General features: G+C 51.6%; 1 protein-coding gene across 1 annotated transcript in view; it reads right to left on the reverse strand.

Annotated features, from left to right (window-relative positions):
* Positions 1–19,778, reverse strand: part of ZC3H4 (zinc finger CCCH-type containing 4) — a 42,462-nt gene that overhangs the window by 9,720 nt on the left and 12,964 nt on the right. Inside the window, exons 3-11 of the mRNA XM_069457450.1 lie at positions 16,270–16,489; positions 15,844–15,954; positions 13,732–13,954; positions 11,265–11,419; positions 10,493–10,589; positions 10,257–10,396; positions 9,588–9,698; positions 7,976–8,087; positions 6,988–7,097 (exon numbers count right to left, since the gene is read on the reverse strand). Of these exons, the coding sequence (XP_069313551.1) occupies positions 6,988–7,097; positions 7,976–8,087; positions 9,588–9,698; positions 10,257–10,396; positions 10,493–10,589; positions 11,265–11,419; positions 13,732–13,954; positions 15,844–15,954; positions 16,270–16,489 (1,279 nt within the window). The remainder of the gene's footprint in view (positions 1–6,987; positions 7,098–7,975; positions 8,088–9,587; positions 9,699–10,256; positions 10,397–10,492; positions 10,590–11,264; positions 11,420–13,731; positions 13,955–15,843; positions 15,955–16,269; positions 16,490–19,778) is intronic.

Consider the following 19,778-nt stretch of genomic DNA (forward strand, 5'->3'; position numbering starts at 1 on the left):
TCCACTGTCCTGTTTGGATTTTAAGGGCCTCTCATTTCACCTACAATGAAACCCAAATCTTGAACGTGATCCTCAGGGCCTGAGAGCAGGGCTGGTGTCTGGGGGGACTGAGCAGCTCCCCGGTCGCTTCGTTTCCTTCCCTGCCCCCGTGTACCCAGCCTCATCTCAGTCCAAGATGGTCAAGCTCTGCCCCACACGGCCACAGCCCGGACCACGCCTCTCCCCAGGCTTTTTTATTTTTCCCTCTATTCCTGTGTGGCTCCTTGTCACCCAGTTATTGGGGTCTCCTATTAAATGTCAACACAGAGTGATCGCCTGGTCTGCGGTATGTACGAGCTCCTGTCCAGGCACTGCCCCTGCCTTGTCAGATCACGTCTCCAGGTGCCTCCTTGTTTATCCCCATGGCTTGCCCGTCCTTGTCAACTCCACGAGGGCCGGACAGTTTCTTCCCTGCTCAATGCCCAGGGCCCACACAGGACCTGACACCGGGGAGATGCCAGTGCACTGGACCAGAACGTCTCACCAGTTCAGGTCCTGTGCAGAAAGAGTTCACACAGCAGGCCTGGCAGCTCTCCTTGGAAGGCCTGCTGGCAAGGTGGCCCTCGGCTGGCACCTGGGAACCTGCACTTTGGGAGGGTTCCAGCATTCCCTCACCAGTAAGAAGGGCTCACTGGGCCTAAACTGTGCAAACAAGACGGTTTATGCCGAATGCCTGGTTTCCTTCGGAGAGTCTGGAATTTGGTACATGCCAGGCAGAGGCTGCCTACGGACCACCCCAGTGAAAACCCTGGGTGCCGACCGGGTCTCCGATGGGCTTCCCAGGCAGACAGCATTCCGCTCGCGTTGTCACGACTTGAGGAATGAAACGCGCCCTCTGCGCCACCACCAAGAGGACTCCGAGAGCCTGGGTCTGGTTCCCTCTGCCCTTCCCCACGTGCACCTTTCTCCCTCAGCTGAGTTTGCTCTGTGTCCTTTCACTGCAGTGAAATCTTGGCCATACGTCCCCCAGCTACCTGGGCACAGATCCCTTAGTGGATCCTAACACGGGATCAGGATAAGTTCATCCTGCTCCTCCGCCCTGGAGTGGCAGAGGCAGGATCCCCTGGCGTGGGTCAGGTAGCTCTCGGCTTTCCTCTCTCCTCGCCATCAGCAGCTGTGTCTAGACTCGATGACTCTCGGTCCGAGAAGAACATGGGCTTGCGGCGGTGGGGATGGGAAACCGAGAGGTGGAACCGTCAGTCCCTGGTGCCACCACTCCAGGCAGGCCTGCGTGTGGACCAGCAGTGCGGGGGGACCCCTTGGAGGCCACAACCACATTCTGCCCAAGGTGAGCACTCTGTGGGGAGCCCAGTGCCCTGTGCCGTCCGTCAACACGGCTGCCCAGGCCACGTACGTCACTGCCCACGTCCACTCACGTCTGTCGCAGCCCCGGGCCCTCTCACTGCCTCAGCTGTGTGTGTAGCTGTGTCTGCCACCCGCATCCCCTCACTCTTCAGTCCCGACTCCCGCACATCCGGGCGCCAGTGCAGCGTCTCCTCCTCACGGAGCCTCCCTGAACGTCTGCCTGGCGAGCAGGGCCCCGGCACAGGACCTCTGGGCTCCTACACGTCTTCTTCACGGCCCGCTCTCCGTGAGGCATCAGCACAGGCCGAGGTGGCATCCTGTCCCTCCACCTTCTCTGCTGCCTGGCACAAACTAGGTGCAGGTCACATTTGTTGGATGAACAAAAAGGCAAGGAATGAAGTGGGGGAGGGGTGGAAAACGGCAGAAGGGCTCCGCAAAAAAAAAAAAAAAAAAAAAAGGCAAGGAAAACAAACCCAAGGCATCTCCCTCTGCAGTCCCTGAACACCAGAGAACAACTCGTCACCATCAAGACAGCGGAGGCTGGGGCCGGTGCACGGGGGCAAAGAGTTCAGGTTTTGACTGGCTGAATCTGCTGCCCCACCCTTAACGCAGCTCTCTGGAGGGTCCCCTACATACCTCCACCCTCAGCCCTGTCTCCAAGGCCCTGACCCAACCACGGTCTGGTTCCTACCCTGGCTCTGGGTTGTGGCTCCCACACTCCTCAGACCAGACCTGCAAGCGCCACCTCCACCTGGCTGCACCCTGTGCCTCTCGTGCCTGCTCCTCCTCCCCGGGCCATGAGCTCGGCTCTGTGGATGAAGAACTTTCCACCTGCCCAGCTCTGACCAGGATCTGTCTGGGATGTTGTCTTGACTCCTCCTTGCACCCGAACACAGTCCTGAAGCTGCCACCTGGCCCTCTGCGTGGCTCACCGGACGTCCTCACGCCCACCCTCCATCCTGGGCCCTAAAGTCACCCTCTGCACACCAGCAGAGCAACCTTCACTGTCCCAAAGATGGCCACACCCCTGCACTGCTAAGTCCTTTCAATGCGGCCTCGATGTCTTCAAGTAAAGGGCAAAACTTACCAAGGCTACACCACAGTAAACAGGAGCAAACCTGACCACAGTTTTCTCTCTGTCCTTGCCCCCACCTCGCCCCTCCATGGCCTGGCCTCTGGGTGTGCCTCACTCCCCGTCACCGCCCAAGCTCCCACCCATAATACCTGGTGCCCTCTTTGCAACGTGGCCTCCCTGCCTGGCACCTGCTCCTGCTCCTGCTCCCAGTCTCTTCCCTACTCCAGATCTCCCAGAGGACTCCCCACTCCTCTAAGACTAGGTTAGCCCTTCGGGGCCACAGAACATGCAGCACTTCGTGGTACCACTCAGCATGCGTGAACCCCTGCCCACGCCCCCTTCTCCATCAGACTGCCAGCTCTGGGGAGACTGCTATTCCGCAAACCAGCCTGAAGCTCAGCACACAGCAGGCGCTTACGTACACCCTAATTAACTGAGTTCACGGAGGCCCTCATCCCAGCACAACTCTTCAAGTGGCCAGCTCCTCCTCCTCCTCCCTCGCTCCCACCAGAAGGCCTGCCTGTGCCCTGCCTCCCCATTTCAGGACCTGGCCAGCACACAGTCTCCCGCAGCCTCGCACCGACCCCAAGGTGTCCCGAAGAGGACCCCAGCTCAAGACACAGACACTCTTATGTAAAATACATAAGAGAAATTAAAAGGGCTGAACACAAACTGCCTCCCAGTGCACAGGCATGGAGGGGCACTTCTACCCCCCGACCACCCCACAGCCGCACCCTGGCCTCTCCACCAGCAAGGACCTGCTGGTGCCAAAAACCTCCCTTACAAGATTGATTTACAGGGCTGATTCTCGGTGATCCAAGGGCTTCCAAATGTCAAAATTACCTTTCCCACACAAAAACGATGGTCACATGAGAACAGCTGCTAAGCCAAGTGTGCCAAGCTTCATCAAATCAGATAAATAAGCTCAAGGCCGTTGGTTATAAAGTCTAAGTTTTTGCCCCAAAGTGGAAACATCCAGATGCCCTCCAACTGACAAGTGACTCAATGACCGTGGATCATCCACACAGTGGAGTCCCACCAGCAACAAACTGCCGACCACAACAACACGGGTGAATCTCACATGCATTATCCCGAGTGCGAGAAGTCAGCCTCAAGACAGACACACACACACACACACACACACACACACACACTTTCTCTCTCTCTCAAAGGCTGTTTAACATACATTCTATTTACATGATATTCTTAAAAAGGCAAAACCACAGGGACAGAAAACAGATCAGTGGTTGCCAAGGGCTGGACACGGGGAGGCGTTTACTATCAAGGGCACAGAGGAGTTTCTGGGGTGATGGGATGGATTTCCTGTATGCAGATGCTGGGGTGGAGACATGCCCACCATGTATTTGTCAAAGCCCACAGGAATGCAAATTAACACAGAGGATTTTCCTGGGCACCAAGTGTGCCTCAAGAAACCTAACTACCAAAAAACTCTGTGCATCCAAGTACTGAAGGGTAAAGAACCATGATGGACACATCTTACTCTCAAGTGGATCAAGGAAAAGCCCCGCACACACACACAAACTAAAATAAGAGCAAGTAATAACGCGACAGGGCAAAGTATCACTAACAGACGAATCTGAGTGGAGGGAATTCTTCGTGTCCTTCCTGCCACCTGCTCCCACATAAGCATCACCACCAACCCCAGATGCAGGCAACTTTCCAAACCTAGACTGGAGAGATGGAAACTGACATTTCTAAACAGATGGACATGTCACCAAGGAGTAGGAAAATGAGACTGAAGAAAAGCGGGGTGGAGAGGAGAAAAGAGCACAGATGCTTCAAGAGAGGGTGGCTGGGGCCTAGTCCTCAGTGGCACCACAGCCTGGACCCAAGGGCTGCCCAGGAGCTCCAGGCTCCCAGCCCTGGTGGACCAAGCTGTGCCTTTCCAGGCAAGGTGATGGTGGACCCCACGGCTTTCGTCAGGGTTAATCCAAGCCCTTCCAAGACAGTTGCTGTAAGTTTCACTTTCTAACCATCCCAATTGGACTCTGGTATGATTTTTCTAACCTAAGAAAGGTTAGAAATATTAGTGGCCAGACACTGAAACGTGCCACTTTGGTTTTTAACTAGGGCATCTAGAGCTATGCTGCCCCATATGGTGGCCATTGGCCACGTGTGGATAGTAAGTACTTGAAACGTGGCTGGTCCAAACTGAGATGGACTCTAAGTGGGAAATTAATACCAGATTCCAAAGACAGCACACACACAAAAGAATATAAATGTGATGTTAACAGAGGCTTAAGGCCGGGCATGGTAGCTCACGCCTGTAATCCTAGCACTCTAGGAGGCCAAGGTGGGAAGATCACTTGAGCTCAGGAGTTCGAGACCAGCCTGAGCAAGAGCAAGACCCCATCTTTACTAAAAAATAGAAAAAATTAGCCGGGGGTGGCGGCACATGTCTGTAGTCCTAGGTACTCTGGAGACTGAGGCAGGAGGGTCATTTGAATCCAGGAGTTAGAGGTTGCTGTGAGCTAGGCTGATGCCACGGCATGCTAGTCCAGGCAACAGAGTGAGACTCTGTTTCAGAAAAAAAAAAAAGAGCTGCTTAAATCCCCTCAGATAAATGTAGAGTATATGTATTTACATTGGAGTGGTCTGCAAGCACACTCCCAATCAGAAACCTACCAGCCTATACGTTCTGTAAATACTAAGTTTTGCTTTCAGAAAACATTTCTCTATGTGGCAGTTTTTTTTAACAGGTTCAAGTATCACAATTCACAGAAACCAACAGTTACCAAATATAATCCCAACCCCACTTAAAAAAAAAAAAAAAAAAGAATACAAAATGTCTTGGCCAGCTGCAGTGGCTCAAAACTGTAATCCCAGCGTTTTGGAAGGCCAAGGTGGGAGTTCGAGACCCTATCTCTACAAAAAATTTGAAAATTAGCTGGGTATCGGCCGGGCGTGGTGGCTCACGCCTGTAATCCTAGCACTCTGGGAGGCCGAGGCGGGTGGATCGCTCAAGGTCAGGAGTTCGAGACCAGCCTGAGCGAGAGCGAGACCCTGTCTCTACTAAAAATAGAAAGAAATTATATGGACAACTAAAAATATATATATAGAAAAATTAGCCGGGCATAGTGGCGCATGCCTGTAGTCCCAGCTACTCGGGAGGCTGAGGCAGGAGGATTGCTTGAGCCCAGGAGTTTGAGGTTGCTGTGAGCTAGGCTGACGCCACGGCACTCACTCTAGCCTGGGCAACAGAGTGAGACTCTGTCTCAAAAAAAAAAAAAAAAAAAAAAAAAAAAAAATTAGCTGGGTATGGTGGCGTACACCTAGCTACTTAGGAGGCTGAGGCAGGATCACTTGAGCTGAAGAATTCGAGGTTACAGTGAGCTATGATCATGCCACTACATCCCAGCCTGGGTGACAGAGCAAGACACTGTCTTTAAAAAAAAAATTTTCAAACAAAAAACTCAATTTTCCATTATTTCTTACTAAAATGATTTTGGTTAAATAAAAGTTATTGTTAAAATTAATCTGTTGCTTTTTACTTTTTTTAAATGTGGCTACTGAAAAATTTTAATGAACTAAGTGGCTCTGGCATTCCTGTGGGACAGCACGGGCACAGAGTGCAAACTCTGGACCTCCAGCAGGGGGCAGTCCTCAGTCAGGTTTAGTACTTCCAATAAGAAATGAGGCCACCATCACTTCTGCCACTTACACTGCAGAAAAACCCTAGAATAGGCTCCCCAGAGGGACTGGCAAAGATGATTACTTTTCTCATGGTGCCTTACCAACAAGGAGTGGACAGTCTTTCTTTTGCTTGCACAGGGCCCCTGCCACTGCGTAATGTGACAGTCTCCATACTGTTCTCCAGAGTGGTTGCACTAATTTACATTCCCACCGCCAGTGTACAAGGGTTCCCCGTTCTCCACATCCTCGCAGACGCCCCCCAAATTTTTCCCTCTGCCTTTTCTGCTGCATAATATAGTCCCTAAGAGCTTCAAAGAAACATTTGATATTTCCACCAAAATAGAATTCTCGATTCTTTTTTGTATATTGTGGGCTCACACTAAACGATGACTGAGGAATCAAAAGATGTGTGGAGACACACCAGGCATCATTCCTTTCATGTAGCTGTGCCCCAGTGACAACAGTGTGGCCTCTCCTGGCCCAAGATAAGATACATATGTAACCACCTCAACTCCCTGCAGAAAAGAACACAGTCCCCCTCCAAGATAAGATACATATGTAACCACCTCAACTCCCTGCAGAAAAGAACACAGTCCCTGTTTGTTCCTTAAAATCGCGGCCTGGCAAGGTGGCTCACGCCTATAATCTTAACACTTTGGGAGGCCAAGCTGGGATGATCGTTTGAGCCCAGGAGTTTGAGGCTGTAGTGAGCTGTAATCAAGCCACTGCACTCCAGCCTGAGAGACAGAGCTGGACCCTGTTTCTTTAAAATAAAAAAAACGTGCTTATCTCCAGATCAATAGGACTGGGAACTGCAGAGGCCAGGGAAGCAGGCTACATACAGTGCTAGGCAATGAAAGCACACCTCCTGGTCCCCACTAGCCAGGGCCCCCACCTTACCTCCCAGACATTACCTTATCCAAGAGCTCTCTCGTCTCCTCAGTCAGAGGGTCGTGGGAGAACATGCAGTCGTCGCCATTGATGCAGTTCCCAGTTGTGTGGTACAACTTACACGGAAAGTCACGTTCATGGCAAATTAAGGCAAATGCTTCATCTCATGGAACCACCCAAAGGCAGAGTCCAACCCCCTTTGTTTTGGAGCTGAGGAAACTGAAGCCTGGAGAGATGAGGTGACTTGCTCAGGGCTGCACAGCGGGCTGGCAGCAGATCCAAGGAAAGACCCCAGTTCTCGGGCCCCCTGCTCTAGAACATTTCTTGCCCCACCACGCTGGCCTCGGGGCTGTGTCCTCTGATTCTCAACCAGAAAGGGAAAGTTAAATGACTTGCCCAGCGGTATAAAACCAGTTGGAAAATCTCAGGCAATGGTACAGGCCAGTCCAGGCCGGGCGCGGTGGCTCACGCCTGTAATCCTAGCACACTGGGAGGCCGAGGTGGGCGGATCGTTTGAGCTCAGGAGTTCAAGACCAGCCTGAGCAAGAGCGAGACCCCATCTCTACTAAAAATAGATAGAAATTATATAGACAGCTAAAAATATATATAGAAAAAATTAGCCGGGCATGGTGGTGCATGCCTGTAGTCCCAGCTACTCGGGAGGCTGAGACAGGAGGATCCCTTGAGCTCAGGAGTTTGAGGTTGCTGTGAGCTAGGCTGACACCATGGCACTCACTCTAGCCTGGGCAACAGAGAGAGACTCTGTCTCAAAAAAAAAAAAAAAAAAAAAAAAAAAAAAAGGTACAGGCCAGTCCTGAGAATACATGTAAGAGAAAACATGTGGCACGTGCATCTCAGTTTACTCATCTGTAGAATGGGAATAACAGACCTGACACAGGGTGGGTACGAGGGCAAAATGAGATGGAGACACACAGAAAGAGCAAAGTACAATGAGGGTCAGGTGTCACTACTGCGCCCTCATTCAGATCACATGCAGGCACCAAAGGATATCGTGCATATAGGGGCAGTTCTCGGCTCTGGCACAAAATCCAGTGATGTAAAACTTGCACAGTTCTCGCTTCTTTGGGAGTTCGATGTCATGGCTAAAATTACAGTGGTCTCCCTGGAAGAGAAGCCATGAAAATGGTGAGGTGGTGCTGCTGTGAGGCTCACAAACGCGGCTTCCCAACTGTGGAGTTTCTGATGGAGCACGCGCCCCCGGTACCCATGCCTCCCCTCCCCTCATCCCTGCTTCTTTCTCTCTCCTCCCCTTTCTTCCTCTTCTTGTCCCTCTCTCTCATTTACTCACCACTTTTTACTGTTTGTTGTATGGCAACCAGGCAGGGCTAGTCACCTACCCATATCCAGGCCCACATTTCTTTCCTAACAGAACCCCAATTTTGTTTAGGAAACAATGTGCCTAGTTAAAAATACTATTTCCCAGCCACTCTTGCAGATCCAGCCAAAAAGATGTAGGCAAAAGTCCCCAGGTAGGACGCTTCCTGAATTAAAAAAAAAAAAAAATCCTTTCACCCATTTTTCTTCCTCATAGCCCTTAGGTATGATGCCTAGAGGCACCGCAGCTATCATGCAACCAGGAGGACAAAAGCCACATGTTCAAATACAGCAAAATAGAAGGTAGGAAGGAGCCCAGGTCCCCAGGGGTGCCACTGACGACTGCACCAGCCTTGTATTGCCCACCCACCCCTAGACTCCTTCCATGTCTATGGGATGAAGCCAGTGGAGTTAAGTTTTCCTTTATTGCCAGTTGAACACAAGCCAAAAAAAAAAAAAGAAAAAGAAAAACCCCACCTAAGTGGGATCAAGGTTTGTGTTCTGTGTCTTCATTCCTCATTATTTAGTGCTTCATAGGAACCATTCACCACCATCCCCTAACTCTCAAGAATGGCTATTCATTCATTTTTCTTTGCTTATATTTATTTCACGTTTCTAAAAACATACTGAATTATCATTTAGAAGTACTTTAAACACAACATATTTGTTTGAAATACCTATTTCTTCCCAAGACAGATGCATGGGTACAATACTCCCTGAGCACACAGCGGCCAGTACCCACCTGCTGTCTTTGTATTTACATAAGAAGTTGGCTGGCTGAACTGACTGGCTCATGCTTGTTTCCTTCAGAACTCTGTGGTCATTTATCCACCTTCTGGCATTGAACACCGCTATGAAGTCCAGGGCTAACCTGATTTCCCCGCAACAACCTTTCTATATGGATGCTTTAATAATTCTTTCTTAAACCTTGAAGTTCAGTAACTTAACCAGAATGGGTCACATCTTTGCATTAGCATCAACCTTTATAAATGCATTCAAAGCCATATGGATTGGTTCAAATTTCTGGCCAAAAAACCTTCCTAAAGGTAAAAGACGAGTGTCATCTTGCTGTGGACCCTCCTTCACTCTGAGAAGTGAAGTGAGTCTGGCAGCCCCAGCATCTCTCAGTACTGATGAGTGCGCCCACAGGAACAAGGACTGTCACACGATCCCTCCCACCCACCCAGCCACAGCCTCCAGAACATTCCTGGAGGCCATGTGTCCTCTGGGGGCTGCTGCCCTGCACCCTGGAGGCACCCAGGTACTTCAACTTCAAGTGGCTCCTTACCCACGTGCATCGCCCTTCCACGAAGTATTTGCAGATGACTTTGCCTTTCTTGTCAGACTGCTGGTGGGGCTTATCATGGTCACCCCTCCGGTAGCTTCCGCCGCCACCATCCTATTAGGAAAACCAAATGTAGATGTGAAGGGGAATAAAAAGCAAGGGCGGAGACAGCTGGGAGTGAATGAGAGTAACGGGAGAAGGGGATTAGCACTCCCTCAAGCATTTACAGAGCACCGATCCGCAGTTTGTGCCCAACAACCACCGAGGCTGCAAGGGGTTTGAGCCCCTGGTGCGGCGTGCTGGTGTCTACAGCTGCTGGCAACCTCAGCCCCGAGTCCCTCACACCTGTGCAGGAACACATCTACCGCCCAGGGGAGGCGGCACGGGTCTTCCTGTAAAAACCCTCCAGGGCTAACTGGATGGATCAACCGGAAGCTTCCAAACCTCAAAGACTCATAGCTGCAGGTACTGCTAAAGACACGGCTTTAAACACAGAGGGTCTCACCAGCAGCACATTCCTCAGGAGAGACAATTAAGGCTGTTCAGCCCTTCAGGGAATGGCTGATAGGAGCAAGGGGACAGGATCAGCCTCAGGGAATGACTCATTGAAGAAAAAAACCTTAGAAAGGACCTCAGCCAAAAATGTCAGATCAGAAAGAAGAGTCGACTCACGCCCATGTCGTCGTCATAGAAGTCTTCGTCATCGTTCATTCCACCCTTGTTCATCCCTCCTCGGCTGCCACCTCGACCACGGCCCCGGCCCATCCCTTTCCCTCGGCCTCGGGAACCCCTGCCACGGCCTCGACTTAACCCTGCAGAGAGGAGGGACGGCGTTAGCCTGCTGACCCTTATTCCCACAGCTGCCAGGAGCCCCCACCGAGTGCGTCCCCGCCCAGGCCCCGGCCCACCTCGGCCTCGGCCGTCCTTGGATCGGCGGTACTGGTTCAGCTCCTTGGAGTATTCGTCATAATCATCATCTCCCATTGGCTCCTCACTTTCTCCATACTGGAATTCGGAGAGAAGAGGGCAGGGAAGTGTCACATAGGGAACAACAAATACTACCCCCAACTACAGACTGTGCCCCCCTCTGAAGGGCAGGTGACCAACTCTAGACACTCATGCTTATGATCCCTCTTCACAGGTCACGGCCCGAATGGTGGGTGGTCTCAATCCTTTCCCTTGTAGACTTCACTCCGAAAACTCCCACCCACGGGGCGAATCCAGCCAGGCACCCTGTCCATGGCGGACAGCTGTGTGGCTGTAAAATAAATGGCGGCTTGTCGTGGACCAGCGTGGAAGGCCTCTGGGTAGCAACAGAACAGCGAGTGCAGCGCAGTCCCCTCCGTGGGGGTGGGGCAGTGGGGGAGAACATATATGTACTTGACTGTCAAGGCATGAAATAGTTCTAGAGAACTTTCAGGAAACTTATCTCTAGGGATGGGATTTTTTTCACAGCCCCTCCTGTGATACCTTTTCTATTTTAAACCGCATGAAAGTTTTATCTCTTCCAAAATGACAAATGAACGTTGTTAAAACACATAAACCTGCCATCCGCGGTTTTCTTTCCTTCAGAAAGGCCACATGACTTGCCGCCTCAGTCTCCCGGGCCTCCCCCCGACAGCGCTTGTAGCCCAGAGCACCAGCCGCATCCCGTCCCCCTAGGGCTAGAGAAAACCTTACGTCCATCTCCTCGTCGTAGAAGTCCTCTTCATCCTCAGGGTGGTCTCCTCCCACGGAGCCCCTGCCCCTGCCTCGGCTGCCCCTGCCCATGCCTCGGCCTCGCGATCCTCCACGGCTTCCTCGGCCCCTGTATCCCCGGCCACGGCCTCGGCTGCCTGCACGACCATTCGGACAGTGAGCCTCCAGTGGGAGCAGACCCCACCGGCAAGAAAGAAGATAACACACTTTTTCTTTTTTTTTAAGAGACGGGGTTCTCACTATATCGCCAGGCAAGAGTGCAGTAGCTATTCACAGGCACAATCGTAGCAAAACGCAGCCTTCAACTCCAGGTCTCAAGCAATCCTCTTATCTCAGTCTCCCCAATAGCCGGGACTGCAGGTGCACGCCACCACACCCGGCTGACAAACCATTTTTTTGCCCCTGAAGTCAATCATTTCTTCCTCCTCCTCTAAGAAGCCTTCCCAGCTGCACCAGGCAGACTAAGGGTCCCCTGGTCCCTTCAACGGGGGAGGGGGGGGTCCCTCAGCATTCTGGACACATGGTTGCTACAGAAATCACTACCCTGTCTCACAGGTACTTGTCCAGTTAAAGCTGTGCTGTCCAATATGGCAGCCACAAGCACATTAGCCACCAGGCCACCGAGCAGCTGAAATGTGCTAGTCCAAGCTAAGAGACACTATTTTTTTTTTTTTGAGACAGAGTCTCACTCTGTCACCCTGGCTAGAGTGCCGTGGCATCAGTCTAGCTCACAGCAACCTCAAACTCCTGGGCTCAAGCAATCCTCCTGCCTCAGCCTCCCGAGTAGTTGGGACTACAGGCATGCACCACCATGCCTGGCTAATCTTTTCTATATATATTTTTAGTTGTACATGCAATTTCTTTCTATTTTTAGTAGAGATGGGGTCTCACTCTTGCTCAGGCTGGTTTTGAACTCCTGAGCTCAAACGATCCACCCGCCTCGGCCTCCCAGAGTGCTAGGATTACAGGCGTGAGCCACTGCGCCCGGCCTAAGAGACGCTATGAGTATAAAACACATATTGAATTTCAAAGGCTTAGTTAAGGAAAAAAAAGAGAGAATATAAGATGTTTCATTTATCTATTTTGATTGCATGTTGAAATAAAATTTTGAATGTATTAGGTTGATAAAGTAGATTATTAAAATTAATTTAATTGGTTTCCTTTCACTTTTTTTTTTTTTTTTAAATAGAGACTGGGTCTCACTTTGTGGCCAGGGTGGCCTCAAACTCCTGGGCTCAAGCAACCCTCCTGCCTCAACCTTCCGAGTAACTAGGACTACAGGGGCCTGGCTCTCCTTTCACTTTTTTAATGCAGCTACTAGACAATGTGAAACGACATGGTGGCTTGCATCCTATCTCCACGAACAGCACTAGTCCAGGATCTCCCCAAAGCACAGGGCCTGCCCCAGAGAGTTGTCCAAAAAAGACTGCTGGAAGAATGGGAGAATGACCAGCCACTCAAACAAGCTGGGCCTTAGGCAGGGGTCACAAGTCTAAGAACCTCTGTGCTGGAAGACTCCGGAAGTCCATCTCAGGCAGGATGTCTTCCTGGCAGGAGATGGTTCTGGAGGCCAGTCTGGGCTGCCTTAGGTCTCGGGTGCTTGGCCCTCCCCTACTATCCTCCCGTCAGCCACAGGTTCAAGGTTCAGAGGTGTGGCAGTTGCCCAGGCTGCAGTCACACCTTGTCAGGTGATGGGGGATAGGAGGATGGGGGGCACTGCTGACGGTCAGGGCACTTGTCACTTAGCCTGGCCCAGATGAGAGAGAAGCTGTCCCTTCTCTCTCTCCATGGCTGCCCAGGAAAGGAATTTAAAAGACAACTTCACAGCCGGTCATGATGGCTCACACCTGTAATCCTAGCACTCTGGGAGGCCGAGGTGGGAGGATCGCTCAAAGGTCAGGAGTTTAAGACCAGCCTGAGCAAGAGCGAGACCCCCGTCTCTACTAAAAATAGAAAGAAATTAGCTAGACAACTAAAAACATATACAAAAAATTTAGCCGGGCATGGTGGCGCATGCCTGTAGTCCCAGCTAAAAGGGAGGCTGAGGTAGAAGGATTGCTTGAGCCCAGGAGTTTGAGGTTACTGTGAGCTAGGCTGACACCACGGTACCCTAGCCCAGGCAACAAAGCAAGAATCTGTCTCAAAAAAAAAAAAAAAAAGAAAAAAACAACAACTTTAGCCACAATGGCCTCCTCCCTGTCACACACCTGGCGCCACCCCCAACCACAGCCCAGCCTGGGATCCTCTTCCCGCTGCCCCCCATGAGGCTACCTCCAGTCCCCCTGTCACGTTGTGTAGCTACCAGGCTTCTCCTCTGTACACTTATCTCAGCCCTAAATGACTGCCTGTCTTCCCTCCTGGACTGGAGGCTCCAGGAGGCCGGGCCACCGAGGTCCATGATACAGGCCACTCACACCCACTGGGGGAGAAGCTGCCAGGTGGGGCTCACCTCGGCCGCGGCTGCTGCCCTCCTTGGACCGCCGGTACTGGTTCAGTTCTTTGGTGAAGTCGTCGTAGTCCTCCTTGCCCATGTCCTCCTCCTCATCACCCTCGTACTCCCCATACTGCTCGTTCTCATAGTCCTCATACATGCCGTAGCCCTTGCTGTCCATCTTGGAGTAGGACTTCTTGGGCAGCGGTGTGGTGTGTGACGGGGGGTACTGCTGGTGGGACTGCGTACCAGAGAGAGAAGAGGGCGGAGGGTGAGCCAGCCCCTGTGGTCTTGGGCCCAGGCCACCAAGATCCCCGCTGTTTCCTGAACTGACATGTCTGTCTGGAATCTCTACTGTCCCTGGGTCATGACTGATTCTCACCCAGGGGTGGGGAGCAGTGGGCCCAGATGTTTCTGTTCTTCACAAGAGCCACAGCTTGAAAGAACATTGAGAAGCACAGACGCCAGGATCCCTGATGAATGGGGAGAGAGGGGGTAATTTCCGGGGACGCAGAGCAGCCACCTGTGGGGAGGGCCTGGAAAGCAGGAGGGTGCTCCTCTGCCACGATCTTCCCAGGGCCTTAGAATTCAAGTCACGGCCTGCTGGGCAGTCACCCCACACAGCTGTTTCCAATGGCACTTTCCAATGTGTGATGGTGCCAAGTGGTACCAGATGAAGCTAAAGATATACCTAAAAATGGAAGCAGCCAAGTGGTCCTTCAACAGGTGAACAGGCAAACTGTGGTACATCCAGACAACAGACTATTACTCAGCAAAGAAAAGAAAGGAGCTCCCAAGCCATAGAAAGACATGGGGGACCGGTGAATGTATACTACTGAGTGAGAGAGGCCAGTCTAAAAAAGCTACATACTGTATGAGTCCAACCATGCCAGTACCTTTTACCTCTGGAAAAGGTAAAACTGTGGAAACAGTAAAAAGATTGGTAGCTGCCAGGGGGTCTTTCAGGGGAGGAGGAGAGAGGGATGAACAGCAGGAACACAGGATTTTCAGGGCAGTGAACCTATTTCTGGATGAGAAGAAACTGAACTGGTCAATACGTAACACCATGCCTTGGACAAAGCACAAAGAACCTTGGAACCCTCATATAAATGATGGATCTAAGGAATAACAATGTATCCATATTGGCTCCAAGTGTAACAAATGTGTGAGGCTGTTAATAATAGGAATGGAGGAGAGGGAGGGGGAACTCTGTACTGCCTGCTCAATTTTCTACAAACCTAAAACTGCTCCAAAAAAGAAAGTCTATTAATTAAAAAAATCTACACTCATTATAGAAAAACAGGACAATACAAAATATAGACAGATACACAGACACACATACACAAATACTTGAGCAGATCTCAAAATGCCCCAAGCTGCAGCTCGCAATCAAAGCACACGCTATTCCTGCCATCCCCTGCCCCGCCAGGTTTGAAGCCCGAACCTACAACTGGTCAATTGCGACTCCAGCACCTGACAATAAAGCCTCCCTTATGTTGGACGGTGCCAAGTCCCGGGATACATGGGACAGCTTTAAAGAGATATGAACTGTAAAATATTTCTCATCAAAACCTGAAAATTCAAGGTTATTTTTTTCTTATAGATTCTTCTAGAGGAAAAAACAGTATACAAACTGAACAAATAATTTAAATTTCTGCTTGAGCTCAGAGATATAACGTGATGAGTATTTAACTTCTGACTACTTGACACTTGGGATCATTTATTCCCATAGCCATTTGATTCTCTTGCCAATTTTCCACAAAAGGGCATTTCTGAACAGCGGAAGCCGGTCACTCATGACTCGGTCCAGTCAGCATCTTTCTCTGCGACATACTGAGTCCTGCCAAGGCCACAGGGGAGACTGGGCCTGGAGATGGCTCAAGAGTGTGTCTGAGAGAGATCAGCTACGGCCTGGGTTCAATTCCCAGCTCCTCCACTTCAGAGCTGGGCAACCTTGTTGAAACAGTTCTAAGTCTCAGTTTCCTCACCCATAAAATGGGGATTAAAAACAATACCTAATCTCACGGGACTAAAATCCATGTCAAGTGCCATGCAAGAATGCCCCCTGCAAAGCACGTGCTCAATAAACCCGAGTAGCTCTCCCTCTCCTGGCTCCCAGCAGGTACTCACCGGCGCGTACGGGGGGCTGTATTCTCTGTACTTGCGGTGCCCCTTCTCACTGGGGCTGAAATCCGAGTCATCCGAGAAGTCAGAGAACTCATCGCTGGAGGAAGCATGGCGCTGCAACGACAGGGGAAGTGGACTTAGCGATCCGCTGCAGGCAGGCCACTCTGGACCAATCAGCCCTGGGACAGACAATGCTAGAATGTGCCGCAGGGCTCTGGGCTCCATCTGGAACACCTCACCTAGGGGCATTGAGTGGCAGTGGAGCATAAGCTACCAACTCTTTAAAAAGAGGTCTTTATCCAATTTGGGACAGGAAAACACAGTATTAAGAGTGCCCTAGGGGATGACAGGACAAGCTCTGCCCCTGGGGCTCTCGGCCAGGCCTGATGCCAGGCAAGTGGCAGCCCCAGTGAACTGCCCCAGACCTACTTTGTGCTTGGATTTCCTCCTCTTCTTCGACCTCCTTTTCTCCTTCTCCCGCTCTTTCTTCCGTTTCCGCTTCAGTCTCCTGTGAGACTTCTCCTCGTCCGAATCACTGTGGTGTTTCTCCCCCTTTTCTTTCCGGCTCCTCTCGGGCCCTCCTGAGGTGTCCTGGGTCTCCTCGGCCCCATCATCTTCCAGTTCACCTTCTTCCAACTCACCATCTTCCCTACAAACCAACCCCAAAGCCAAAGTGAACAGGAGGTTTGGGAGGAGACCCACGAGGGCTGAGGGCTATGGGCTGGCCGAGGCTGACAGGAACGGAGGGCCCGATTGCTGTGAGCAGAGCTGTAATTCCCAGGAGAGGCCCTGGGAGGACATGGGGGCCAATGCCATTCATGCGATCCCTCATCCTGCCCCTGAAAGGACTGTGCCTGCTTTAGTCTAACCCGGCTGGGGGACAGGGGTAGGAATTTAAAGGTACTACCACTAACACTGGGACAAATCTATGCCAGGATTTCCCAATGGGACTAGAGTTCTCAGGAGAAGAAATCAACAAGGTTTCGTGGTCAGTTGAGCGAGGAAATTTGCAATGATTTGCAATGATGCTTCATGCTGTAGAACTTCCAAGAAGCCCTGTAGTCAAGAACCCCCCACAGCTCTGCTTTGAATCATTTCTGGAATGCACTTGACCACAGAAGTGCCTTCTCCCAAGGAACACTAACAGCATCCCTCCCAGGGGCCCAGGGCCACCCACTGGGCCCCAGCCCTCTGTGAGCTGAGCGTCGGCTCCACCTTAGGCTGTGGACAGTGGAGAGAGGGCAGTGGCTCTGCACCAGGGCCGTCCTTCAGCTTCCTGGGCTCCACCCACAGGCAGACCTGGGCTGTGGCCCTACAACACCGAATGTGCTTTTTACAGAAGCCCCGTAAGAACCACGGGTGAACAGGCTCTCAGCCCTAGGTTCCCAGGTCTGCCCCACCCCAGTCAGTCCCACACTGCCGGCTGGAGGAAGGGGACACGGAGGGGCTAGAGGAGGGGGAAGGGTCCCAGGCCTCTCCTGAGGTCCTCCCACTACTCTGATCCTGCTCTCTCCCTTCCTCTGACCCACCTCAGCTCCCTTCCACCTCCCCACCCTACAATTCTCCTGATTTGTCAACTCCCTCACTTTGCCGCAACCCTGGGTACTTTGAAAAGTAAAAAGTGCTCTCCAAAACATGACAGACACTGCCAATGTGACATTCTACACCTCTAAATATCTTCTGGGGGGAGGGGGAGGGGGGAGGAGGGGCAGTGAGGGACCAAACAGAGTTAGGAGGGAGCAGCCGGACAAAGCATCCAGTTTTTGAGCCAAACCCACAGACACAGTTCTCACAAGTACAGAAGTTGGTGAAGGAAAAAAAATTTTTTTTAACTTAGAAAAAAAAATCTCCCAAAGTTCCTCATGAATGACCACAGAAAGGCTCGCGTGGGAGCATGAGAATCCCTTCCATCTCAGTTAACCAGGACACAGAAAGAGAAGAGGTAATGCAAAGAGTAACGCACGAGCCCAGACCCAAAGGCAGACCACAAAGGGAGCTGCTGTCGCAGAAGGCCCTCGCCGCTCAGATGGGCGCTTGTTACTCGAGCCTGGCCCCGGAGCCTGGCCCGGGAGCCCTCGGAGGTCCTGACGGGGCTTTGTGGAGAAACAACAAACTGCCGACGTCTCCAAGGACCCTCCGCGGCCCTTTCACTCGGGCACTCCCTTTGTCCGCCTCAGAGCTGCTCCCCAAACATCAAGAAGCCCTTCAAGAGAGGCTTTTCTATTAACTCACATTCCCAATTCAAAGGGGACCGGTCGACTTAAAACCAAAGTGGCCCAGCCCCACGGATACCCCAGGGCAAAGGTCAAGGGCAGCTCTCAAAGCAGGACACAGAATTCTTTCTGCTGTTTCAAAGGAAACAATATGGAGAGGTGACCGACGTGCTCCTCGTTTTGTTTCCTGTAAACTGCGAGGTTGTCCTAGCCGCCTCGGAAGACGGAAGACGCCAAGCAAACTGGATTGGGTGGGGGTAGGGTGGGGGCAGGTGTCATTCCTGACAAGGGAGGTACCTTCTGGCTGGGGTGTGGCCCACAAGCCCAACCAGCAGAGCAGAGCCCTCATTGGATGCCTCACCCACATTAAAAGCGCCACCTGACTGGGGAAACTGGTTTGTCCCAGGGGAGAGGCTGTTTTTCAGTGACATGGCAAACTTCCTGCTGCCTGGAGTTGCGCACAGACACTGACTGGGAGGTGACCGGAGCAAACCCGCCTCTGTGTCCCTGGTGGGAATAGCGGGGGCGGGCCAGGGCCACACCTCAGGGAAACTCGGGGAAAGAAGGACAGCCTGGAGATAACAGGCTGGTTTTCTTTTTAGAAAAGCTAAAAATAAAAAGAGCATCACTCTCAACACTTTCATCTGGAAAGGCAAAGGCTGACATGATCACTGTCCAGGCCATAAATATTTTTGAGCACCTACTTTGTGCCAGGTACTTGACTACCTCCTTTTCTGCATTTTCCTTGTAGGAAAAAGATACAAGTGACAAAAAAACTCAGTCCATAAGGCAGCCTCCAGGATAAACAGGGCCAGGTGGGCTAAGCCAGAGCTGGATGGTGGCCTCAGATATCCCTCTCACCTGTGCCCAACACCCGCAGCATGGCAGGCAAAGATCTTGCCCAAGGTCAGCTGAAACCTCCATCCCCGTCCCAATAACACTGACAGGCTTCTCTACATCTAACACCTGGGGCTAGGGGGACAAAAGACCACCCAAGGAATTCCAAGAGCCCAGATCATCACCTAGAATGATTCGAGAAGAAAGCCTTTTCATTTCAAAGGTAGGGAAGTACAGCCTTCAAATCTATACCACAAAGACTTTAGCCAAAGAGGGATTCTCCACGTAGTCTCTATTCACAGGCCCAGGCATATCTGGGCTCAGCCAGAATCACCCACGCAACTTTTTACAAAAGTGGTAGTGAATACTTGCAACTTTGTTTTCCTAGAGTTGGGAGAAGCTGAAAAATAAATAGGATTAAGAAAAATCAGGCCGGGTGGGGTGGCTCACGCCTGTAATCCTAACACTCTGAGAGGCCGAGGCGGGTGGATCGCTTGAGGTCAGGAATTCGAGACCAGCCTGAGCAAGAGCGAGACCCCGTTTCTACTAAAAATAGAAAGAAATTAGCTGGACAACTAAAAATATATAGAAAAAATTAGCCGGGCATGGTGGTGCATGCCTGTAGTCCCAGCTACTCGGGAGGCTGAGGCAGAAGGATTGCTTGAGACCAGGAGTTTGAGGTTGCTGTGAGCTAGGCTGATGCCACGGCACTCTAGCCCGGGCAACAGAGTGAGACTCTGTCTCAAAAAAGGAAAACATTGCTGGTGATTTATGAAGGGGCATGGGATGGTGACACTGGACCAATCACTGTGCATTCTCAGTGCCACCCAGCCATGTCATGCTCTTGAACCCCTCAGAGCCCTGGGCTACCCTCTGCTGATGGTCACT

The sequence above is a fragment of the Eulemur rufifrons genome, chromosome 24 (genome assembly GCF_041146395.1).
Source record: "Eulemur rufifrons isolate Redbay chromosome 24, OSU_ERuf_1, whole genome shotgun sequence".
NCBI lineage: Eukaryota > Metazoa > Chordata > Mammalia > Primates > Lemuridae > Eulemur > Eulemur rufifrons.